The 27,353-nt window shown below is 32.9% G+C and overlaps 2 protein-coding genes across 5 annotated transcripts; one reads left to right on the forward strand and one right to left on the reverse strand.

The window, feature by feature from the left end:
• The first annotated feature begins 8,110 nt into the window (after positions 1 to 8,110).
• Positions 8,111 to 14,047, forward strand: LOC146934464 (NAC domain-containing protein 75-like). 4 transcript variants are annotated; one of them, XM_085706355.1, is made up of 7 exons: positions 8,111 to 8,311; positions 8,749 to 9,025; positions 9,268 to 9,448; positions 9,722 to 10,347; positions 11,077 to 11,406; positions 12,510 to 12,614; positions 13,304 to 14,047. In XM_085706355.1, the coding sequence occupies exons 2-7, from the start codon at positions 8,900 to 8,902 to the stop codon at positions 13,400 to 13,402; spliced, it is 1,467 nt and encodes a 488-aa protein (XP_085562481.1). In that variant the 5' UTR covers positions 8,111 to 8,311; positions 8,749 to 8,899; the 3' UTR covers positions 13,403 to 14,047. The 4 variants fall into 4 exon arrangements, with proteins under 4 accessions (XP_085562481.1, XP_085562479.1, XP_085562478.1 ...); XM_085706353.1 differs by having other exon boundaries at positions 8,289 to 8,638; XM_085706352.1 differs by having other exon boundaries at positions 8,289 to 8,589.
• A 5,506-nt stretch (positions 14,048 to 19,553) lies between these two features.
• LOC146934465 (phosphatidylglycerophosphate phosphatase PTPMT2-like) lies at positions 19,554 to 22,268 on the reverse strand. The gene is made up of 7 exons (XM_085706362.1): positions 22,106 to 22,268; positions 21,761 to 21,991; positions 21,062 to 21,184; positions 20,722 to 20,815; positions 20,508 to 20,590; positions 20,326 to 20,415; positions 19,554 to 20,177 (listed from the first exon to the last, which is right to left on the reverse strand). The coding sequence occupies exons 2-7, from the start codon at positions 21,956 to 21,958 to the stop codon at positions 19,836 to 19,838; spliced, it is 930 nt and encodes a 309-aa protein (XP_085562488.1). The 5' UTR covers positions 21,959 to 21,991; positions 22,106 to 22,268; the 3' UTR covers positions 19,554 to 19,835.
• Between the last annotated feature and the right edge of the window lie 5,085 nt (positions 22,269 to 27,353).

Below are 27,353 nucleotides of genomic sequence, written 5' to 3' on the forward strand. Positions count from 1 at the left end.
CAAAAATTACAGTGGTATTGGCTTGTGACCTGGAAGTTTGTTCCTCCTTAAGGTCTCATGTTCGATTTTCTCTGGAGTTAATTTAGGTGGGATAATTTAACTCCTTAAAAAAAACAACAAAAATTACAAACGAAAAAAATGTAAAGTTAATTATTAAATTTTGCGTTTCTAACACTCAGCTACGGAATTGGAGACATGAATTTTAATTTTCAGTTTCTAATTTTTTTTATCATTATAGCAAAAAAAAAAATTATTAGTTTGTAAATCAAAATTGGTTGAGTTTTGAAAGGTTTGTGTAAGCATATTAAAATGATATAAAACATAATAATTCTTATTATCTTATTAATGATTTTTTAAGGGTAGTAATATTATCTTATTAATGATGATGATGTTGAAAATTTTATTTGAAATTTGTACTGTTGGAATCAAAATCAAATTTTATGATATTAAGTTCTTTGAAAATATTACCCAATGGTTTCTTTTCATAGATACATCGCTGATCAAATTGTTACTGTTGCATGATTATCATCGTTTTTTTTTTTTTTCTGAGGGAAATGATTATCAATTTATCATTGTTATTGGTTAGGTATTTCTTCGGTTCTTCATGGAGATTTACGTCATCATTTTGTGCAGTTTACTCATCAGGCTGGTTTGCCTAGTTTCTCTTACCTTTATCTTCGGCTTATTTGGTTTGCATCGGTTTGGGTGATTTGGAAAGAAAGAAACAACCGTGTCTTCAATAATGTGACACTAAGTGTTGATGTGCTTTTAGAGAAGGTTAAGCTAAATTCTTTTTTGTGGTTAAAATCTAAACATGTTGTTTTCTCTTATAGCTATCACGAATGGTGGAAACACCCACTTTGTTGTATGGGTATCTGTTAGCTTTCTTTTTCCTTTTTGGTTTCATCCCGTTGTTGGGCAGCTTTGACATTGTAAAAACTCTTGTTTGATCTTTCCTTTGCACTCCTTGTGCGGGGGATCTCTTGTGAATATATATATATATACACCATTTTAGTCTGTTCAAATTTTTTTTATCATTGTTATTGTTGTATTGTATACGTTTTTTTTTAAAAGAAAAAAGTGAGTTGTCATATATTATGTTACAATATAAAATTAAATCCTAATCAAATATAAATTAAATACTCCTCTCAAAAAAGGATAAATAAAATACTCTTATTTTGATTTCTATCAGAAATATTTTTAAAGAATTTTGATTATGATAATATAGTTAATTATTTAGAACAAAAGCAATGCAAGGATGGCTCTTTCTTAGGTACAAGGATGATTTTTGACAAGTACAAGGACGTTCATATTTGAAAAATTATTTTTATAAAAAAAAATGCATTTCAGAAATCATTGTGTATCGTTTTTTTAAATTAGATAAGGATGCTCAATATTTGTTGTGAATTTGGACAAAACTCATATCAATACTATAGTGCGTAGAACAAAATTAGTAGCAACAAATAACCAAAGTGACCAAACAAACCATCGACAATACGCTTGTTTATCTAGTTCGTCCCAAACTGATCTGTTTTTTCTAATATCTTACCTTGAACAAGAGACCCAACGATTTTACTACTCAAGGTGTTTTTCAACCTAAGAATCTATTCCCAAAAGAACTAACCCTAGTTTGCCACACTCCCACCTTATACTCTAAAATAATAGAAACACTCTCTGTATATAGTCTTGGTCTCCCTTTTTTCTTTTCTTTTTTACAATTCTAAGCAATGTGAGACTTCTTCAACATATATATTTTCAACCAACATCAATAATATCTTAGCTAGAGATTACTTTGAATCTTATACCTTTAACTCATCAAAAACAAGGTCCTAAAACTCAATGGATTTAGCTGAGTCGAAGCATGCTAGGTCATTAAGTAGAAAATATGTGTTGTAGTTATTGAAGTTGTATTAGAGCCCCACACTATTCATATTCTTTGAGGTATAAATATGTTTGAACACTCTTATTCTTTGAATTAACTTTTGGAATGAGATTCGAATCAATTTAACATGGCATTAGATAGAGTCAGAACATCATATTACATATTGCAATGTGGGAATATAACACAGGATTCACGCTTGGCGTGAGGATCAATGTTAAAGTTGTATTAGAGTTTCACATTTTTTAGGTTTTTAGGCTGTTTGATGTATATATGTGATTGAACACCCTCATCCACCGCCTTTTAATCTATGGTTGTGATCTTTGTTGCATAATTAGCCTCCAAATGTCCCCCTCTAAATCCACCATAACATATTCGTGTTTGGTTATTCCATCACTGTTCAGTTTGAGATGCAAGTCTTTGTTGGTGTTTTTGTTTGGAAGCAATACTCCATGTAATGCTGAAATATCTGAAAATGACTTGTTTTGTGTGTATTTTGAGTAAAAGACTTATTATGGTCATCACCAAATTCTAACGATAATAACTCTTACTGCGAGTTATTTAGTTTGATATTTTGTAAAAAAATATTTTCAAATTTGTTCTATTATAAAACTAGAAGAGTAATGTTAAGAACACTCTATTTCAAACACCCTCTCTAATACTCACCATGCTATTAGTTTAAATCATTGTCGATCTCCATTTTAAAAATTGAACCAACACAAAGTGGTGTGACATACATTGATTTCATCCAATAAAAGAATGAGTGAGAGAGTATTGAAAAGTGAGTGTTGCTAGCGTTCCTCGAAACTCTAAATCTATATCATCCTATGATCCAAATTTTAAGGAAAGTGAAGTGTGATGTGGCCAATGGCCTCTTTTTTGATGGTATGATCAGATAATTTTATCCTAAATTGGATTTTACCAAAGTTGAATTTACAATGATTCTTGTTAGTTTGTCTACCGACAAAAATAAAAGATAATACAATAAAAATACATATGTCCCAAAACAAGTGCTAGAAGAATTGTTGCCAAATAAACTAAGTTGTAATTCTGATAAAAATACTAAGATGTATAGCCAAATCTTCAAAATTTGTTATATCGAATATACATATCCACCGTACCAAGAATTGTACTATTTAAGCAATATCCTTAAACTTGTCAAGAAAAAGAAAGAAATATCCTTAAAGATGAATTATGCGGAAAAAAGAGTATGTTGGAAATTTTTTTGGCTGTGTATTTAGAATATTTGGATGTGTATAAAATTAAATCTATGCTTTTCTAGTATAATCACTAAAATTAGTATACCGGATTATATTCCTTGGATCACTGTGTCAACCAAACCATATACTAATATAATAGTGACAAATACCATAAACAAAGGAATATGTATGCAATGCAATTGCAAACAAAGATGAGGGAAAGAATAATGAGTAGATATATAGAGCTCTATTAAGATATGTGGGCTCCATTGGTTTGGTTTAGTATAATGGATCAATTAAATGGATAATCAAAAGCAATTTGATTCTCTTATTTTCATTCTTTTTTCTTAGTTACTTCAAAATTTATCTAAGAGAGATTTATGTCAAATGAAATATACAAGCCGAATTCATTTTGGTGCTTTTGCTAATTTGCTAGGTCCAAGTTTCTCTCAAATATACGATCCCCTTAAGATAGGATAATATGTATTCCTTAGGACTCTGATATTTTTAGGTGAAAATTAAGATCTTGGAAGGGGCAATTTGCAAAGAGAAAGAGGCAATCATATCCATCTATTTATTATACTGCAAATAACATCATAAGGGTCCCTCCATGATTTTTCTCTTGACTGCACACCATAGAATTAGTTATAAACGTGAAGCCTAACCATCATCTGATTAAGATACTTTATGAGGGCCAAAGATTTTTCATGCTGATGCAGGACCCACATGATGCTGAGGCCCTTTTCTTTATTCTTTCTTACATATATTATGTGAAACTACATTATAAGTTGCGTACCAATACTTTATACTACCCTCGAATAGAAATAACACAAGGGGTAAAGTTTATGGAAAAAGAGAAATTAAAAAGAATGAATTTAATTAACATACACTCTTGGTGGTAATTAGTTTTACATTAACATTTAAGATAAGCCATTTATTTTTTCATATCATATTATCATTTTAAAAAATACACATTTAAGATAAGCCGTTTATTTTTTCATATCATATTATCATGTTAAAAAATACAGTCTGAAAAGCAGTACTCGATTTATAACTACGATGAGGTTTGATGTGTTAGGAGCGAGTTCTTACCTGCATGCAATACCCCTCTTCTTTACACTAAATACGTGTAAATTTTACTCTTAGACTCTTTCATAAAAAAAAAAAAAAATGTTGTATAAAATTAAGACGATACATCACAACAGTAAATTTTTACTGTATTACATTATAAAAATGAATTGTAAATAGAATATGTATCCGGTAAATCCGATCAATATTACTATATCCCTCATTCCCTGCCCCACAAAAATAGTAAAGCTAGTTTGCTTAAACAAAACAACAAATATTTGTTTTTAAGGGTCTTTATATAATATATATTAATGTTTTAAAAATGTAATTTGTATATCATGCATAATTAAGGTTCTATTAATTAATAAATAAGAAGAGGAGGAGGTGGTGGTCCATCAAGTACGTATGCTCATTTTCCTTGATTACCAAGCAACCTCCTAATAGTAATAGTATTGCCCCCTGGCCTCATCTCTCTCTCTCTCTGCACAAAACATTCATGCCAAAAGCATCATCATCAGCACTCCAGCTCAAAACCCATGTGAGTTTCTATCATCCTTTTCCCTCTCTCTCTCTCTCTCTCTCTCTCTCTCTCTCTCTGACATTTATCGGTTTTATGTGAAAATAATTAGAATGTTATTAGGCTCATTTTGTGAATTTATTATTAACTTTTTGTTCCAAGCTTTGCCTCACTGACACGTATTAACCGAAAGTGAGTTTTTACATTTTGATCAATAAGTGAGTTTTTACATGTAACAATAAACTGTGAAATCAGAAATTGATAAATTTCTGTTGAGACAGAGAATTAATTAAACTGTTTCTATTGATGATAAAAACCATAAAACCATAACAATATTAAATTGCTCATTTTCAATATTGACTTGAAAATTACGCTTGACCTCTCTTTGATGTTTAGATTTTTCTTATTTTTTTTTTTTGCCTCTTGACTTGTTTGAAAATACATTACACCCTCGTTCTGTTCCCTTTTAGTGATCGTTTATTAGAAGAAAATTCATATTTTTTTGTTTAAAAACTCAATGTTATATTAACAATTATTTTGTTAAAAATACTTTTGACTATTTATTGCAAATTGGTGGAGTTCAAGTGATTTATAAGCAGTTCAAGTCTCATAAATATATGATCATGGATTCAATATTTGGTTATGCATGTGAAAATTTTAGCAAAAGTAAACTATTTCAAACACCTAAAAGAGTTTTTTACAAATGCGCGTAGAGCATACTTTGAGAAAACAAAAAATACATTATTTATAGGTTCATTTTTTGAAAGATTATAGGTTCATAAATACGCCTTCTTTCCTCTCAAAAAAGAAAAATACCCCTCCTCTTAGAAAGAAACTACAAGGCACATAGAGATATTGAATCATAAGTACATGTGAGTATACACAGATGAATCAGAATTCATTAATTACTCCACTTACCATTAAGATAATTGCTCCACTTTTCCTCTATACTTTGAGCATCAATTAATTTTATCCCCCCCTATTGTCGTTATTATATTTATGTAATGTAAATCTATATTCGATCAAAATATATATATATAATTTGTAACATTATATTTTTTATGACAAATTATAAATTGAATCAGTTATCACTTTAAAATTAGAAGAGAAACACCAGTAATGTTACATATTTATTTGTTCACTCATTTTTATTCATTGCATTTTTCTTTCTTCTTTTTAAACTCGTTTGTAAAATAAAAGACAATTTTGTAAATAAACAGGTACTCAAATTGCTACTCTCTAACTATTAGCGTATATTATATTATTATAAACAAAATTAGTATTCCTTTAAATATTTATATATTTTTCATCTACGTTCCTTATCCTTAATAAAATATTTATTATTTTCTAATATATTGTTAATTTAATATAAACCATTTCAATTTAGTACCAAAAAATAATAAGTTGTTTATAAAAGATTTGAAGTCCGTCACTTTAGTCCAAAACACTATAATATAAAAATGGATTGACGTCTGCATGAGCTTATCTCACTTGATAATGTATAATATATTAAAAGTCGGAGTTCGAACCCCAAACACATAACTCATTCACATTTAAGATGAATTTATTTAGCCGCTAGACTACTTGACAAAAAAAATAGCGTCTAATTCATTTTTTTTCTTAGAATCCAAAATTAGTGGACGCTACATGTGTAAGGTTGTAAGTCATTCTGACAAAATCGATGAATTTTTTTTTGAAGAATAAAAAATAGAATATATTAACAAAATCGATGAAATTGAAAAATCAAATCAAACCAATTAGAAAATTATCCATCTTTAGTTTGGTTCAAAAACCGAACCAAACAAAACCAAACGAGATTGATTCAATGCTTAGTTATCAATTTTGAAATTCAATGAATCAAACCGATAGGTCTAGAAAGCCCACTTTGAGATTGCTCAGACTAGCAACCTCGCATCAAAACAATATTTGTACAAATTTACTAAGTTTACTAAGATTATAATTCACATTTTCAATTGTTATCGCTTTAATGGGAAATGTTACACCTCAAACTAACACTAAAACTTAAAATTTAGTTAGCATCCAACTATGCAACCTATAATAATGTTCATTTGATTTGCTAAAAAACGGAAGACTATAGATTGGGCAACTTTTGTATACCTTACTTGATTTAAAAACTGATTATAGGACTTGACAAAATATACATCAAAGGATTAGAAAGAAAAAAAAAAGAACAATTCTTGTTCCTCACTAAACCATGTGACAACTTTTTGTCAAGAGTAGAAGACTATAAAAAATACCAAAATAACTTTTTTTATTTTCCAATATAAAAAATACATATATCTATCGCTCAATTATACTTCAGTCTTGTCTTGTCTTGTACTGTTATGTCTTGTATTGTATTGTATAATATTACCGTTTTGTGAATCAAACACACACGGTGTCCGTCTGCACACTTTTCCAACATAATAAAGTACAAAAATGAATTTAGTATTGGTATTTTGGAGGCTATAAACGTCGATGTTTGGGTTGACGCTAATTTCTTGAAGTTAAATTTCTGTTTTCTTACCGTGGAAAGTAATTTGAAAGTTGTCATGTTAGTTTTTTTTTTTTTTTTGAAAGATCATGTTAGCTTTTTATATACTTTAAAAATATTTACATATTAGTGCAAAAAAAAGTAATTTTATTAAAATATTTACATGTTAGTGCAAAAAAAAGTAATTTTATTTTTAGGAAAAAAATTGTTTTAGAGACTATATTAGAGATAGTGATATTTTTTTTAGCAAAGAGATAGTGATATTTAAAAGACTAAATTGACTTAGTTTTATTAATTAGTAATATCTTGTAGCTATTTGTGGTTTAATTATAGAGTTTAATGATGGTGGGTTGACGATCTAAAACAACTTTGTACACAATCAATTAAAATATTATGAATTGCCACATAAATTAAAAACATGAATTGATTTAACGATTCTAAATGTTTTGATTGGTTGAATGTTAAAAGTTGTTTTGAACCGTCAACCCACCATCTTTAAACTTTTAATTACGATACAATTTCAATTTTTTTTGACAAATATAGTTTCAACTTCCAAATAATAATCTTTACATTTTCTAATACTTTTTTTTTTGTCTTCCGGTCTTTGTTATACATCTCCTTTTTTCTCTCTACTTCATATAAGATTTTATATCTTTTTCCTGATAATTTTGTTAAATATGGATCTCCAAAAGAAGTTTAGACATAGACACTAACCATTTTTAATAAATAAATGAATTTTATAATAGTAAAAAAAGAAATGAAGAGGGTTAATACAAAATCGACAATAATAACGAAATTTTATCTCACTAAATTGAATCGGCTACATAGATCAAATTACAACATACTAATCTATCATAAATCATATTTCGATCCAACTCACGGATCTTAATTTTTTATTAAAATTTATTAAAAATAGTAAGGATATACATTTAGATAGAGTTCATATTATATGCACCCCCTTTATTCTTCAAATAAAGATACAAGGGTGGCTGGCTGGCAAGAGTGCTACTATTGGAGAGTATAGAAGAGTGAAGAAAAAACCAACCGGGTTTTGTTTGTTTGATAGTATCTCTCTCTTTCTTTTTCTCATATAAACCGGCTTTATATACGCGGTTCACAAAATTATATATCATATTCATAGGATTTAAATAAAGGTATGGTATGGTATGGTATGTGTGAGTATAGAAAACAAACAGACAACTTTTCCTTTATTTTTCTTCTCTCACTGCCTTGCCTCAGTCAGTTAAAGTAGAGAGCAAATTCTGGTGTTTTATTCCTTCTTTAAAGCCACCTTAGTTTATATCTATCTATCTACCACCTCAACCTTATTCTAACAGTTTCTTCCTTTTTTTTCCTTCTATTTCTTTCTTTCTATCGCTTTCCTTGTAAGTAACTGCATACTAGTTATCATCCTTATCCTGCACAGTTCATTGTATGGATCCATTTCTTTTATATTCTCAGTCACATCAATATATATATATGTATGCTTGAGAATTATTTTTTTTCCAAATTTTAATTTCTACATGATCATAGTTTGTACTGTGTCTTTCTTGTATCATCCAATTTTCTTAATTTTTTATTGGTTTTGTAGGAGAATTTGAGCTCTGAAGTCTGATCTAATATATCAATCTCTTGAGGGTGATTATGCTAAGTGGTGTTGGAGTACTATTTCATAGTAAAAGAATTTCAATTCAACAAGAAGACCTTGTTAGTATTATATTAATAAAGTTTCATCAAAAGAGATGATGAATAATAAGATGAGCAACGTTAGTAGCTCTGATCTCATAGATTCTAAGCTGGAAGAGCACCAGTTGTGTGGATCCAAACACTGCCCTCGCTGTGGACACAAATTTGATCAAGGCAAGCCGGTACGTATAATAGTCGCGGTCGCGGTTACGCTGCGAACCTTTAAAACTATGGTGACATAATTTAATGGTGTTTATAATCCCTTTTCTCATTTAGGTAGCTATTACTAAAGTTAGTTTTCTTCTTTTCTTCTTTTAATTTCTTTTAATTATATTCTTTGTCTTTCTCTAATATTCTCTCCTTATTGATTTCTCTCCCTTTAATTGCTTTTTATTTTTAATTTGAATTTCAATGGAACTAACAGGATTGGCTAGGTCTACCAGCAGGAGTGAAATTTGATCCAACAGATCAAGAATTGATTGAACATCTTGAAGCCAAAGTTGAGTCAAAGAACATGCAGAAATCACACCCTTTGATTGATGAATTCATTCTCACTATTGAAGGAGAAGATGGAATTTGTTACACCCATCCAGAAAAACTTCCAGGTTAATTAATTAATTAATTCTCATTATTTCAATTACTACAAACAAATTATGAAATATATATTTAATTATAATATTAATTTAAATTCTCAGTTAGGTTTTTTTTTTATGTATGTGTATGTCGACACTAGCTAAGAAAATAGCTTATGAGATGTTTATTTATTTATTTATTATTATATATATAAGAAATAAACTTGAGCAAGAGGGTTTAATTTGTCTTATATATAGCTCACCTAATTAAGTCACCTAACTTTGATTTTGGCAATGAATTTTCAGGAGTGACAAGAGATGGATTAAGCAGACACTTTTTCCATAGACCATCAAAGGCATATACAACAGGAACACGAAAGAGGAGAAAGATTCAAACCGAAGAGTGTGACTTACAAGGAAGTACAGGAGGAGAAACAAGATGGCACAAAACTGGTAAGACCAGACCTGTTATGGTTAATGGTAAACAAAAAGGTTGCAAGAAAATTCTTGTTCTCTACACCAACTTCGGCAAGAATCGAAAACCCGAGAAGACAAATTGGGTGATGCATCAATACCATCTTGGACAACATGAAGAAGAGAAAGAAGGAGAGCTTGTTGTTTCAAAGATATTTTATCAGACACAGCCAAGACAGTGTAATTGGTCTGATAATAATCAAAGAATAATTAGTGCAACAACAACAACAACTGGTGAAGGAAGTGGTGGAGAACCTAATTATAATATCAATGGAAGAAGAGATAGTGGAAGTGGAAGTTCTTCTTCCAAGGAAATTGTTACTCAGATTCATAGAGATGAAATGTCTGCTGTTGTTGGTGTCCCTAGTCCTTTAACAAGCTTCACAAATGCCTTGGATATTCAACACCTTAAATCTGATCATTTCGGCTTCAACCCATTTCGAAAAAGCTATGATGAGGTACGTTACATATATTATGTAGCAGACACACACTTAAGATTGAAGACATGTTTAGTGTCTGACACATGTCCATGTCCGACACCGACATACATAGTTACATTCAACCACTTTCATTTTTTCAAATTATTGCTTGCATCAATGTGCTAGTGTTGTGTCCAAAGTATTTGTAAGTGTTTGATATAAATCATCCTTCATTAAACTCATTTCATGTCAACATCATCTTATCACAATGTGTTACAAACGCCAAAATTAGAGATAATTTTTTTCCTCTAATATTTTTTATTGGTAATTTATTTAAATTTTAATATAGCATAGCATTTGATTGGAACATGGATATATAGACACGTTAATTTCTAAAGAAATGAACGTGATGTTTCACTAGCAGCTATACATTATTAACTTTATAATTATATGAAATTTCAACATTCGGTTGGTAAGTATATGCTTTTGCACAAAAAGATGAAAGAACATGCATGAAATTAAGGGTTAAGGAATGTGTAGATCGAGTGTTGACATGATTAATAAACATTGCTTACATACACCGCAAAATTAATTTGTATGGACCTGACCAGATGATAAATCAGTGTCAGTAGCTAGCTAACCAACGTTGGTTTACCCACCTAGCTAAGAAAAGAAAATGTTACATTATATTATAAATAAATAAATAAATATTAATGAATATAGTTTTGAATCTTTGATGATGATTGATATTTGATACTATCATTATAGGTTGGAATAGGAGAAGGTTCTACAACAAGAGAAATGCAAGCATCAGGAGGCTCATGTGATCAGGAGGTGCATGAAAGACAGCATCATGTATTAGCACATCATCATCAACAACAACAACAACATCATCAGCAACAGCAACAGCAACAGCAACATGAGCATCATGTGCACCAGCAGATTAGTGCAAACGCAGCTTTCCATATAAGTAGGCCTTCCAATCCCATCTCCACTATCATCTCTCCACCTCCCCTCCATCACACATCTACCATCATCCTTGATGACAATTCTTACCATGTTTCAACAATCATGCTCCAACAAAATGAAAATTTTCAGGTATGTATTATTCATCATCTAAATCAGTCTTCTTAAATATTCTTCTTGTAGTTGTTTCTCATTAATTTTCTTTATGTAAACAATTGAGACATAATTCAAATCGCAGTAGAGCTCAGCTCACAACTGCGATTGCATCGCTAGGAAAAAACTATAGCGGGAAAAAAAATTAGTCTATAGTATTTTTATGAATCATAATAATTTAACTCATCGTTAAACTTTTTGAGGAAGAAATCAATAATTTTCAATTTTGTCTTGGTGTTTTTATTTAATAATTTTCAATTAGTCTTTATGTAAACAATTGAAAATTATTGATTTCTTCCTCAAAATGTTTAACCGTGAGTCAAATTATTAAAGTTTTATTAATGGTACTAAAATATCTCAAAAAGTGATTAATTTAAGAATTTTTTTAGATTTTTAAAAGAGAATGAGGTAACACCTATTTATTTATTTATCGTGGCAAAATAAAAGTTTAGTTGATGTCTTTTTTATAAATAAAAATTGGGGCAAATGCCCGATTTTATTTAATGTACTAGTTTCTATATCGTCATCGTTGATATTGTGGTTGTAGAATCCTCAATATACTTGATGTGAGACCTAAATCGTGATAGAACTTTTAAAACCTTTATTAACTTAAGAGAACTATTTTTTTTACTTCATGATTTATTTTTACTTCGTGATAGAACTATTTTTACTCCATGATTTGTTAAAATTCACAACCTGTTCTTTCCAGTAAAAAAAAATAGTGTTTGTTCGGTTTTGTTCATTTACAAGACAAAAGATCGTGTCTTTAGAATTTACTCATGAATTTACTCAACCAAATACATGTGGAAAGTGAGAAAAGAGGTCTCTTAACTTGGTGCAAATTAATGGGCCACTCAATATGTTGAACCAAAATGGGGTTGATTGTGCATGGTATTGTGCACAAGCTAAATTCATTGATTTATACTAGGAAAGGTTTTATATATGTGGTTGCCAAATAACAAGCATGAAACTGTCTAATCACTTTTTGATTGTCAATTGTCATCGATGGATCAAACACAATGATTACTTAGAATTTGATTGATATGTTGAAAATTGATGTATAATATGTATCCACATGGCAGCAACAGCAGCAGCAACAACATCATAAACTAGGTGGTGGAAGGTCTGCGTCTGGTTTGGAGGAAGTCATTATGGGGTGCACTTCAACGTCGTCTGATATCAAAGAGGTCAGAAACAAACTTTTTGACTCTGAAATATATAATATGAACTTTGTTTATTTCTCATAATAATGCCCACTAGGGAAAGAGAAAAGAGGGTCAAGAAAGATACTATTAATAGAAATTAAAACAACCTATTTTTTATAACTAAAGACTAGAAGCCATTTTCATCTTCATCTTTATTATCTTTATATCTTTAAAATGTTTTCACATTTGAACAATCAAGTTGTATTTAAATTAAAGACTAGAAGCCATATTCATCTTCTTTTTTTTCCTCTCTTTAGATCTTTAAAATGTTTTCATAATTGTATATCTCAACACACTACTATTTAATTTCTTTGCATGATAGAAAATAATGAAATACGATGATCATATATATTTGCATTTTTGTAAAGTAGAAGCTAGTTTTATTAGCTATTTCACACAAGAAAGGAAGATTGCAAAAAGATGATACAGTACTACTAGTGACATAATCATGTATTTTTGCATTCCTTGGTCTTGTTTGTAAAAAATGCTAAATATTAGCTTTTGACTATGATGACGTGGAAAAAAGGACCAGTCAATTTCCATTGCATTGTTTTCTGTGTACAATATTCCTCAGAGTTTGAAATGAATATCTATATTTTTTTTTTTTCATTTGAAAAAGCTAACCCTAATTAATCTTCTTTTCATGATGATCTTCATTACACTTCTCACAGGAGTCATCCATTAGAAACCAACAAGAAGCTGAGTGGTTGAAATACTCTTCTTACTGGCCAGTCGACCCTCATGACAACAACCATCATCATCATGATTAGAATGAAGGCGACAACAAAAATAGACCCAAATAAACAAAAGACAACATCATTGTCATCATCATTCATGCTTGAACCATACCTCAACTCACTTTCCAACAAAAGCCAAAGTAATCATCATATCCATCCTTAGTTATTTTTGCTCTTTTTTCTTTCTTTTCCGGTTTATGAACTTCGGTGCCTCTCATTTTTCTCATTGGAAACACTAACTGTGTGCAACGGAACAAGTTTTGGAAAAAAAGTGACAAAGAACAAAGGGGAAAAGAAAGAAAAATGAAAGAAGAAAAAAGAAAAGAAAAAAAAAAGGAAAGAAAAGAAAAGAAAACAAGCAAAGCTGCTCTCCCTCGTGACATCAAGTTGAGGGAGAACGACCTAAGACTCAAAGTTTCTACTGCATTAAAATCATCCCTACATTAATATCATTATTATAATATTATATTATTATATCATCCATCATATTATTTATATTTATTTTATTATCATTTAAGATGTTTGTATAAGTTTTGTCAAAAAGAGTTGTCTGTATAAGTTCATTTTTTTTTGTTTTTCACATCAAAAAAATATATATACCATTGAGTTTGTGCATATTGTAAACAATATATGTGTTATCATGAGTTTATTATGTATTATCATGAGATTTTGTAGTGTTATTTACAGCATAAGAGAAGATGATAAGACTTTTGCATCAAAACAAGTTCATGATTGGACAAATTTTGTGCCAAGCGATATTGAGATATTTTTCTAGCAATATAAGAATTTTATGAAATTTAAGTAAAAGACATTAGTTTGTGCCAAACTCTAGCTTTCTATGTGTTTTGAGTAATTTTTTGTCATGTTTTTAAAGTTTAGAGAGGAATCGTTTAACTTTTACTTTATCTTTTAGAATTTATTATCAAGAACTTCACGTGGAACCTTAAGAACTAATGGAATTTCAAGAACCAACGTGGCCTCCTTTATACACCAGAATTTTTTGTTATTTAAATTTTTTAAAATTTAAAAAATTATATTTTATTTAATTTAATACATGAATATAAGCTCCCATATTTTAAATTTATCCTTAAAATACATTTTACATTATTTTATTTGAAATATATTTTTTTATAAATTTTACATTATAAAATTAAGATAGTCTAAGTTGAATTTTACATTAATTTGTCAATGCTAGAATAAAATTCAGAGAGAAAATTTAGTGAAAAAAATATGAAACATATCACTAACTTTGTCACTAAATTTTGATGGAGAAAAAATTAGAGAGATCTTTTAATTTATTTTGTCTCTTATTTTGACTGATAATTTAAATTTTTATGTTAGTAATTTTTTGAATTTTATTTATATTTAAAATATTTTAAACAATTAATAAATGCAAAAATATGAAATTCAACAATAAAATTAATTAGAATTGAAAAATATTAATTTTTTTTCACAAATTGAAAAATATTAAATGAAATTTAACAAAAAAAATTGTACTATATATTTTAAAAATGGGCCTGTCGAATATGATGATCCTTCTAAAAAGAGTCTAAAATAGGTTTGTCTAATATAATTTTCGTATGTATCAAACAATTCTATAACATTTTAAAGACCACATAGTATGTAAAAGATTTTAAATAGAAAAAAAATCAAAGAAATTTTTCCATAAGAACTAAAACAAAAGATTTATTGAACAAAATAGCTTTTATCCACAATTTTAACTCAATGGACAAAAATGGCGAAATTTTTAGGATAGATATCCTAACCAATTTTGAACTCCGACTACTCAATTTGTGTGTGTGGGTTTTCAATGACAATTGTCATTTGATATATTTAAAAAAAAAAATAGTTTCTTTCCAGTTGGACCAATAAGCGTGGTTTGCCTCTTTTTTTTTTTTAAGAGAAATGTTTTCTTGACAACCTTCGTTGTCCAACATCATATATTTATAATGTATAAGTACTATTTCATTTTTTAATTACTTATTATCTCTTATAGTCACATCATTAGTTATAAATTGTGTATTTTTATAATGGTTGTCAAATAGTTGTTGCTATTTATATGTTCAAATAACGTCATTGCTCTTTGCTCTTTTTTTTTTTAAGCATATCATGCCTATGTATCTTAAACTTTGATATTTCGTCTATTTGAATTAAAGGATGCAACGAATTAAGTATCGATATTTTGAGGGTTTTATTTTTTGATTGGCAAAAAAATATTGTGTTAGTTTTATCTCATATATGCTATGCATGCTTATGAAGTTATGATCACTACACTCAGCATTCTTTACGCTACGGCCATGTACGTACTGGAAAAACCAGGCCATCAGTAAATTGCAACTTCCTTGGAGCTTTTACTGGTGCTGAGATATTTTCCTGATAAAAAGAAATTTAGCTTTAGGGGATGAGTTCCAAGAATATCTTTTAGTTTTTATGGGTCCTGCATCATTCACTGACCAAAGGGCACAAACGACACACACAATCTTTTCTGTTTTGAATTTTAACTTCTTATCAATGTTTGAAGGCATCTACGTGTAGAGGGAGCTGATTTCAAATTTTCCTATCCGAATATTTTCAGTAATCTTTAATTTTGAATACAACATGTATAAGTTTATATATGCAAGGTTCTTTTAATTTTCTTAATTTGTATTTCAGAAAAGAGAAGAGAGTGGTACTAACTAGGAGACAGACACATCTTTATTTGCTTTATTCTGCATTAGATTCGAACTTTTAATTTCCTGCTGTATTATTAGCTATTGTATAGTATTTTTGACGGACATGTAACATGTTATTAATGCTTTATTTTTCTTTCAGAGGACATGCATGCAATAAAGCAAAAAATCAAGATAAACGGGGGAGGGGGTAACTTCATAGGTAGTTTCTGAAGGGAATAATTATTAAAGACAATGGAATATTGAATAGATAAATAGAAGACAAGAATAAACTTTTTAGGTTCTTTTATATATGTCAGTGTACTAGCTCTTTTAAAATTACTGTATACGTCGAACTCCTATCTTCCCTGAGTGCATGAAAAAGACATATCACGCTATTTTATATAAATCTAAATTAATTAAATATTAGTAATTTGCACATATAGTTTGCATGATCATGTGAAACAAGATATGGCACCTACTACCTATAAACTTTGCTGGATCTCTTACAATCAAATGCTTGAAGAATCTTAAACTATTGTTAGTACTCTTAAGTCTTAAGAATTGATGTTATAATTAATTAAAATAAACAGCAATAGGATAGGATTACATGATTGGTTTAATTTGAAATTGAAAATATATCTTTTCACACTGTATTCAAAATTTAAAGAAGGCCTAAAAAAGGTGATATTCAGTTACTATACTTTTATGGAAGATTTTGGATACTTTTGAAGGGGGCATATATAGCCAGAGATAGCATTTTGTACTAGCAGTTTTATATGGCTTCTTGGTATGCCAGAGATTTGGTCCCATAAAGAAGTCGCAGGAGGAATGGTAGTAGTGCAGAAACGAATATAACATATAAACATAATATGGCTCCTATCCACCTTTTTTAGATTCTTCCACAAGGGCCCCAACTTTGTGTGTCTGCTTCTATTTTACAGACCCCACTTTGTATTTCATTTGTTTAATTTGATTAATTGATTACACTTTAACTTGGATAATTTGTAACACATTGGCCTCTCAATAATTTTTAAGCCCTATTTAATATAAACAAATTTTATCCAATCGAGTTATGCTATTTTTAAATTTGACCAAATTAAGTCTAGTCATTAATTTCATTCATTTTTAAAATCCTTAAAAAAAATTATTCAAAATGTCATTGTACGGTTTCAGGTAATATGGTGTAATATTTTTGGAAATGCCTACAGTTACAAATTTTAAGCAAACGAATGTGTGTGAAGTCATTACAAAAAAAAAAAAAGTGAACAAAAATAAAAATAATAGTAAGAGTTGTTCCAATGTCGTGTTGTTTATTTAAAATTATTGATATTTCAATTTAATAGTGTAGGTTATGCTTTTTTTGACGGGAAAATTATTGATATTTCTATGTAATGTCATGTTCTTTAAGGAAAAAAAATTTAAAAAAAAAAAAAAGAAGCAATGCTCACCATATGAAAATCAGAACATGAAAAAAACTTTAAAAAAATCATGCTCGCCATCTTGTTTGAAGAACTGGCAGAATGTTCAGAGAAAAGACTGCACACTTGCAGAGATTGCCGGAAAAATAGCTATGCTCGCCAATTCAACTAAAGAACAAGGGCATTTTGATCAATTGTTTTCAAGTAGGAGCAGACATATCATTTTTTTTGGTGATAGGGGCAGGAAAAAAAAAATTCGAAAAGTGTAGGTTATGCCAACAATATGAAAATTGAATTTTATAATTCATAAAAAAAATATAACTTTTTCAGCCTGAAAATATAAACGTGAATTCAAAACTCACAGGCTGGCCCATGGTCCATAACTTTGAGCGGATCATGAGATTAACAGTAACACTGCCTACAAATCATGGTAATACAGATGGTGCTAGGAGGTGTACCGTGCATGCAGAGGCTGTGGTGATTTTTTCGTCGCTCTAATGGTGAGCGATGAGTAGGTTTCTCTAAATTCACTGGTAGTAGTAATATGTATATTGCAGAGCTTTGGGGAGTGTATGAAGATCTTAAGATGGTTCAAGAAAGTGGTTTTGCTTCTATTGATCTGCAGGTGAATTCAGAGGTGGTGGCAAGGCATTAATCCAGTAACTTCAGGGTTGATAGTTTGGGTCTTCGATTGGTGCGGAAGATTCGAAGGCTTTAACAAATGGATTGTATTGATATTTATCCCTATATTGGTTGTGATAATCGATCCTACTTGATTTTCTATGAGCTTGATCCTAGTATGATAATCACTTGTTAAGCTTGATCCTAGTTTGATAGTCACTTGTTAGTTTCTAATAGTTTTGGAGTTTATACTCCTCAGGTTGATGTTTATTTGTCTTAGGCCTTCTTTCTATCCAAAAGCAGAAATTAGCTATCCTTTTATCATTCTGCGATTGCTTTATGATTTCCTTAGATTGCTCAATCTCTAAAATAAGCCGACTGAGAGTTACACTCCAACCCAAAAACAATGATTGGGTCGTATCTCTCGACATATTTTGTGCAAACGGTAGTTATGGTCTGATAAATCCTAATGGTTTTTAAGCAACGTGAAGGGCCTATAAAGCAATCACCTTATCTTTCACAAATCTACCTCCAATCCAAGTGGAACGTGGTCTCCATTAGATTTAAATGATTGGCGTTGAAACATTTGAACTATGGAGGTGCAGATAGCATGTCATCCATTCCACATGATTGCATAAATACTGCCTAGCTGATAACGTACCAGAAGTTTGAAGGAGGGCATGCAGCAGAAGGAACTTAAACAATTTCCAAATATTTTGGCGAATCACTCGTTTCATTTAGACTGGTAAATCCAAGTAGAGACGAGGGAAAATAAGAGTATTGAACAACAACAATTTGAACAAAATTTTATTTACTTGTGATTCCAGGCTCAACTGCACTTTGCTCGTGTTCATTACTAAATCTAGAAAAGCAATTACCTCACGTAACAAAAAGCTCTATCTTAGAGTGGGCCACTACCGTGCATTTGTGTGCCACCACCAGCCGTAAAAAACAAACTAGCACCTACCAGATATTCAAACAGGCATAAAATGTACTCCCTCCATCCCTATATATAAGCCCCCTTTGCCTATAATAAAAGGGTGTTTAGATATAGGGCCGGAGAGAGTAGCTTACTCGTGACGTACTTCACACGGTTTAGTCAAACTGATTATAGTAGGGACTAGGGAGCAATGTTGACACAGTTTAACTAGATTTATTGTAGCAAGGAGCACTTTATCTGAATTACACGCCCCTTTGGCAGTGAGCTTTTTTCCCCACCTATGAATCATAAAAACCACATCCACCAGGATTTACTCATTTAGACAGGGAAAAGACACTGTTTTGTCCAAATTTACCATCTGGATTGGCAAATTTGGAGGGATGTGATTTTTAAGAAATCAGTGGGGGGTAAAAAAAACTCTATTCAGCTGTTTTTCCTAGTGCAACTGAAGCTAATGCAAAAGACAAGTGCACCAATCTGCAAAAGCCTGTTGAGCTTTGGTACAAATTGGGAGGAAAGTGTAAAGAAATTGCATGAGTAAAGACGAGTAACCATTTAGCCACCACCTGACAAATCCTGTGGATTTCACACCAATAATACTTTAAAATTGAACAAGGATTTCACTTGGATTAACAAACGTGCAAAAGTAAACATATGTACAAGATAAACTACATGATGTTCCTCTTTAACCTGTAAACATCATTTTCCCTCTATCTTTCTATGCACCCTCTCTTCATGTAACACAGTTGCACCGACTTCGTGGGAAATTATTCACTTATTTCCAGTATCGTCTTCTGTACAGGCCACTTGCTTGACGGACGAGGAGTCAAGCTGGCTTAGCAAGCACGTGACTCTGAAACTGGCAGTCGCCTTGTCATTGGTACACTACTACCAGATACTTTTAAGGATGCAAACAGGCAGGATAGTCTTGCTATCATGGGCTTGGTCTTTGGCACTTTGGGAACAATAGCCAGCTCCATACTAGTATCAGATGTGCTATGATAGCCTTCAAGATCGTCTTTGGTTATAACAACTGTGTCCCCAGAGGGAGAGTGTGGTAAAGGACAAGGTCTTTGCTTGTTGTAGTTTTGAACAGGGTCTTTGTTTGTGAGAACTGCATCCCCAGAGGGAGAGTATGGTAAAGGACAAGATCTTTGCTTGTAATAATTTTGAACAGCCTGCTTACAAAACATGCAAAGATTATACAAAAACTGCAGTCCTAAGAGAGAAATCATCACCATAAAAGTGTAACAATTATTATATGGTGTCGCTGGCCTGCTAGAAAATAAAAGGGTAAACAGAAACAACAAAAGAACTGGGTTATACCTTCCACTGTGAGGGTGCTAATAGCACTCTTGGTCTTCGAGATCGCACATACTCCAGGGAAGCAACAGGTGTCATATGCTTGTATGCAACCTGAAAAACATGAGTAGACCACATGGAAATCAATAGCACCTCAAAGCTTCAACAGATGCCACAACTTTCAGTGCGAAATATCAGGAATTTACCAGATAACAAAGCACAATTGTTGTACTCCTCCCCCTCCCAGCTTTACAGTGAACATAAGTTGTTTTACCACAAGTTGCATTTTCTGTACCAAAATACGAAATTAAGACGCATGCACACCCAAAACTTGTTTTCAGGATACAAAAATAACAAAGAACTACATTGATTGATACATTTACCCCCCTTCCCAAAATTAAATAAAAATAAAAAACCCACGATGAATGAACTGCACAGCCCGGCTGATATCCACAAATGAAGGAGCAAAGAGATAATCCCTAGTGGGAATTACCAAATGATCGATCCCATGAGCCTGAAACAAATAAATCAAATAAACCAACATATCAGAAATAGTTTTAAACAAATACAAACATAACAAAGGCATCGTGAAACTAGCATGCTGATGTCAAAATTCATTATTCCCGTACTAATTGAACGCAACCCAACTATATATACTCTTTCCAAAAATTCCTAATTGCAATTTTCCTTCATAACATACAATTAGCTTACAAAATGCAAAGACAAGATAGTCTAAAAAGCAAAAAGGGACACCACTTACATGATACAACGACGATGGTACCAAAGTTTCGTAAGGTTCATTCAAAGTAATTACACCACCAACACCAAGGTTCTTCAAGTGAGGAACATCTTTAGGGAACGGGACTGCGCCCAGCAACAAAAACTAGAAATAACAAACAAACAAATGTTCAATAAAACAACAAATCACACCACAAACACCAATCAAAGAACATTCATAACATGGTCACCCTAACTAATAAATAATAATTCATTTTCAAAATATCAATATTATTGATATTTTGATATTATGATATTTTCAAAATAACTAATTAATTTTCAATATTATTGATATTCAAAATATCAATAATTGATTCTTAGCAAATAAAGCAATTTTTCTTTACCATCTTACGCTAAAATTGATTCTGAAGGTGTAGAATTGAATTCGGACAAGTTGGTTGCTTTCAAGTAAAATTGATTTTGCCTACAGAATTGATTATACTTGAAGCAATGATTTGTAGCTTGTGATTCTAAAATTGATTTTTACATACAAATTTTTATGAGTGTATCTAAAACCACAAATCAGTTTACCTTCAACTCACTTTTTAGTCGGGATCAATTCACTCAAAATCAATTCTTGTAACCGCAAACCCAAACATACACTAATTCAGAATCAAAACAACGAAAAGTAAAAAATAAAAAATAAAACACATCATAAAAGAAGATGCAGATAGAGCAAAACCTCATCAATTTGATCCCACCACCGAAACTCAGTTTCAATTTTGTTACGAAGTACATTATATAGAAGAGTTGGATAAAACAAGATCCGTGCACCTGCACCAACCAACGCCCTCTTAGCATCAACCCTAACAATTTGTCTCTCGAAATTCTCTTCTTCACCCCTACTACACTCTGCATCCTCTAATTCCTCGATCTTCATCGCAAACGGAAAATTACAAAAAGTTTTGAAACCCTAAAAGCACACCCACGATTCAGATTCACATAATCATATGCATTTAATATAAATTAAAAACCTAAAAATTCAAAAGGGAAAGATAATGAAATCAATGAAAGGATTCATAGTTACCTTATTACTAAATTTGGAACCGATTAGACGTAAAATCGAAAATTAGCGATAAATGGAAAATTGATTTGATGTGAGAGGAGAAAACAGGGAAATTGGAAGAGACGGTGTGGAAAGTGTTCGTAGAGTCGAAGGAGTATAAACTGGAAAGGTCCCGAGTAGGAATGCCCTCGGAACAAGGTTTTACTACCTAATATACCCTCTTTTTTTGTTACAATATTATTAAAACATATCTAATCTAATAGCTTAAGATTAAGATTATTTCGTAAAAAGATCTAATATAGGATTATTTGTTTTTGATATTTTTCTTTTGGACTGCATCTAATCTGATTTATTCTGAAAGAATATATTTATTAAGGTGGATTTTTTTTTTGACAAAAAAGATTTATTGCATTTCATTCATAATAATAGTAAAGATATAAGATAGAATTCTAATATGAATATGGAAACTAGCATGACGCAAAGCCGCTCTAACAAAACTATTAAGGCGGATTCTCATCCGATCTATTGAACTGATCTATACTTCAAGTGGTGAATATATTTAACTGATCTATACCATTATTTAAATTTAATGGTAATTTTTTTATGTCTTACCGGTAAAGGGCTTGATGGAATCGTCACCTTAGAAACCATCGGTTATTACTTTTTACTTTTTTTTCTTTCTTTCTAATCTTATTAGAGAAAATCACGTAGCGTAGATGTTGAAAATTGTGAGTTAGTTTAAGTATACTTTTTCCGTCAATTTATTTTAAAAGTTTGCTATGATCCCTTAATTTATGTAAGTTAACATAATTTGCTCTCTTAACGGTAAAATTGATAAATTTGATCCATTAACTTGTGAGTTAATGCAATTTGGTCTCTTAACTTATGAGACCAAGTTGAGGGACAACATTCCCTAAAAAAAAAGCTGAGGGATAAAGTTTTTTTTGGTGTACAGTTGAGGGACAAAGTTGTGTTAGTTTAAACTTTTTTTTTAATGTTAATTGTTATGTTATGATTTTTTCATCTGACCAGATTTGAACTCTAGACTTTAAACTTCTTTAATCCCTTAACTCAACCAAGTGAGATACTCATCCCTGGTTACATAAGTTGAGAGGTAAAATGATTAATTTCATCATAATTAAGGAACCAAACTCCATTAATTACCGAATAGACATTCATGTAACTACTCATTGATAAGATTTTCATATTATGTAACTACTTATTGATAAGATTTTCATATAAAATGAAATATTTCTCTCATCTTAGATGCTGGTAGGGTGTGGATTTCCTCATGTGAAAATCTCTATAGTTTTCTTCTATGACTGTGAGAGCATCTAAACCATTAAGCATTTCCTTTCTCTTACCGAGATCCTCTCATTCCTTTTTTGTTAATTGACCAAGAGATGGGAGATAATCCAATCCCAAGATGGTTTTATTATATAGGTTGAATTAGACTAGACCTATTTTCTAAAGTGTATCGTCCTCGACGTGATTGGGGGAGGAATTATTCAATTTCTCAAAAAGTACACAAATAAGTGGGTGACTGGGTGTGGTTGATGAGTAGCATCACCATTATAAAACGTGCAACACGTTTGGTGGCTACCATTATCAAATTTAACAACATTATGAGACATTCTATTTATGTAGGACAGGGACAATTGGAAAGGGTAAAAGAGGGATATTGCATTCCTTTAGCCATGCTTGGTCATGGAACTTAGCTGCTTTCCATTTGTAGACAAAATGGCGTGCGCTCTTGTTCACCGTTGTTTTCACACCAAATTCATTCATTCTAATGATTGATTTCTTGACCATTCTCCCATCATTTTAGGCAAAGAAATTGAACATTGCATCCCAATAGAACTTTTAACTATGGATGTTCTAGCTCAACATAAAATTCCACAAAATTTTCACCTCAAACACCAAATTATTTGAAAATGAAACACTCCTACACTTAATTAGGATAAGAGAGAGTTAGGCCATGTACTTGCAAAAGTACGGTAAGGATTCTAGGGCTAAGAATCGTATACTAGGGTTTTAGACTGATGATTAGATGCCTTGAGAATGCTCTCAAGAGTGGTATTTATAGCCTGCTATGGGCTTGGGCTTCGGTTGCTTGGTTTCCAAGTAACAGGGGTATTTGTGTATTTTTTGGGGCTTTTGGGCGGTTTCTAGAGGCTTCTAGAAGTTCAATGAGGCGGCGCCCTTCAGGGGGCGCGCCAGGGCTCAGGGATCCTTCTGGAGGGCGACCAGGCCTTTCCAGAGGGCGCCCAGGTCTCTCTGGAGGGCTTAGAGCCTTTTTTGGAGGGCTCCTATGCCCTTAGGAATGGGATGACGGTCCACAGCCCCCCAAGCACGAGTCTTGGGACAAGGCGAAGTGATGATGACATGCGAAGAGTCTTTCTGGGATCATTTGATTTATTTAGGAATATGATGACGGTCCACAGCCCCCCAAGCACAAGTCTTGGGACAAGGCGAAGTGATGATGGTTTCATGAAATCCTGTTATGCAGCCGGACTATTTCGAAGTATTTCTTCAGGGCGGTTTACAAATGTCACGGAGATCCCGAGGGTATATACGCGTCCTGAAATTGGAGCGTTGTACTGAGTCTGTCAAGGAATGCTTTGACGGAAACCGAAGGTGTATGTTCTTTGTGCCCGTATCCTACAGCCCCCCAAGCACGAGTCTTGGGTCGAGGCGAGATGGTTGGCGATTCGGCTTTGCTTGGTGTATGTTCTGCTCGAAGAAGGTCGCCAGTAGGCGATCCCGTATGTTCCTCTCGTATGGCGAGCTTCCTAAGGCGCTCTTGGGGTTTTTACGGACCTTTGATATGCCTTTAACCATTGATGACCGCCACGTGTCTTGATCTTAACTATGCCTGACACGCTTCCCGAGGCGACTTTTGTTCTCCTTTAAAGACGAATTTCTAGGTTTTCATTTCTTCACTTTTCATTTTGTCCAACGCTCCTTGCTGCTTTCCTCTTCGGTCTTCTTCACGTTTTGTTTGCCGGTTGATAGCATCTGCAGATCCGTCTTCAACTCCTTCGCAGGTACTTATTGACTTCTCATCCCTTCTTTTTTCCCCTCATTTTGTATTTTTACGTTTAGAGCGAAAACGTTAGGTTTAGGAGATGGTTCTAATTAGGGAGTGCGATGGTGAGGGGAAACTGGTCCAACCCATTGATCCAATTGAAAAGGAAAACTTGAGGAAAGCGTGTCTGAGGCACGCTACTGGTGCTGATGGGATTATTAATTGGGACGCTTATTATGATGGGTTATTCGGGGAAGAATTGTTTAGTGACCTTTCGAGCGAGTCAAGTGCTAATTCGGGCCATGATAGTGATTGTGTGTTTCTGTCTGCCACTTCAGGGGCAGCTAAGGAGGACGAGTGCTGGGAAATTCGTCCGTTTCAGGGAGCTTCGCGCGCAGTGGAGGGGAAAAGGATACCTTCGAGGTCAATAGGGATGTCTTTATTTGCGGAAGAAGTGTTGTTAGAAGAATCCCTCTATGTTGATGTTTCTGCTATGGATTCGTTTCGAAGTAAGTTCGATATTTCGGCCACCGGACGGGAAGAGGATGTGGTGCTATTGTCTTGTGACCCAGACGAGCGCGTGTGTGATCAAGAGATGGCGGGCGAGGGAGACGAATCTTACTTTGTCTATACCGCCGTCTTAGAGGAATTCGGCGTAAAAATTCCTTTTACGCCTTTTGAGATGGACGTATTGAAGTTTCTGAACGTGGCGCCCACACAGATTTTTCCTAATAGCTGGGCGTTTATTCGTGGTTTTGAAATCCTATGTAAGTCGCTGGGTCTAGAGCCTTCTGTCGCCGCCTTTTTCCAATTTTATGGTACCAAAGATGTTAACAAAGGAACTTGGATAGCTATCTCTGCTCATTCTGGAAAGAGGCTCTTTCCCACTTACGCTTGTAACTTTAAGAAGGAGTGGCGGGATACTTTTGTTAGAGTGCAGGGGTTGCCTGGGTGCTCGACGTCCTCAGTTCTGGTGAATGGCGAACCAAAGTTTCCTCTTCGGTGGACCAGTGCCCCTCTGGCGGTGAAAGGGTATGACTTGGATGAGATGTCGCCCTATGAGCATGAGCTAACTCAGTTCTTGGAGAAGGTTCCATTGACAAATATTCATGACCTGTTAAATAGGGAGGGCGACGCTGTCCGCATGGCGGCCTATTTGCGTGAGTGTCTTTCAAAAAGTTTCGCATATGTTTTGGTTTTGTTACTTTATTTGATTTATTCACCTGAGTTTGTTCTACTCTGCGCAGGCGAAATGTTGCCCCTTACTGGCGCGGAGATGAGGAAGTATTTGGCTGAGTTGGAGAGAAGTAAAAACCCTGATGGCTACGTGTCCAGCAGTCCCGGGGGCGTTTCCTTGAGGAGGTTGAAGAGGAAGGAGTCCGTTAAAGGAGATTCTGGTGTGATCGAGGTGGACGACTTAGAAAGTGCTGGTGGAGGGAATGCTTCTGCTCAGGCGGCCTCTCCTTCGTCTAAGAAGGCGAGGACGGGTCGGGGATCTAAGCCCAGCAGCAGTCGCCCTCCTTCAGGAAAAGAGATGGGAGGGACTTCTCTGAACGATGACGTGATGGATTCTTTCTGGCATTCTGGGTTCGACATTCGCCGGTATACTAGTATTCTTGTCTTTCTTAGGCGTTGATTCCTTTTGGCTGTTTGGTCTTTGGTCCTTAGTGACTTTATTGTTTGACGGTCTTGCAGGTATATGAAGGAACAGGTACCCTTTACGAAGATGGATGTGGAAGCTGGCGTGAAGGCGAAGTGCAGCGACCTGGTGGCGGATATCCATACGGCGGCTTTGAGAACTATGCTGTTGAGCCACTGCTTGGAGACGAAGTATGACTTGGTGGAGAAGAAGCACACTGATGCTGTGGAAGATGTGGAGAAATGGAAACATAAGTCTTCTGGACTAGAAAGCCGTCTCAGGGATGCGTTGAAAGACAAAGCAGCCGCTGAGTCCGCCTTAGAAGAAATGAAGCAGGCTAAGGAGGCCGCGGAGACAGAGAGGGACGCGGCGAAAGCGGCGCTAGAAAAGTCAGAGTTGGCGGTAGATGAAGGACGGCGGGCTCTGGCGATATATTTTGAGGATGACTTTATGCGTGCTAAAGATCAGGTGCTTTTGTTTAACCCAGAGGCCAAAGTTGAAGAGCTTGATCCCTTCAAGATCATTGTGAACGGCGAGTTGGTGGACGATGAATAGTCTTGTGCTTTTTTATTTGTTCTTTATTTAAATTACGTTTCTTGGTC

This window comes from Medicago sativa, chromosome 4, assembly GCF_051527215.1.
Source record: "Medicago sativa cultivar Bolivia chromosome 4, Bolivia_mono, whole genome shotgun sequence".
Lineage (NCBI taxonomy): Eukaryota > Viridiplantae > Streptophyta > Magnoliopsida > Fabales > Fabaceae > Medicago > Medicago sativa.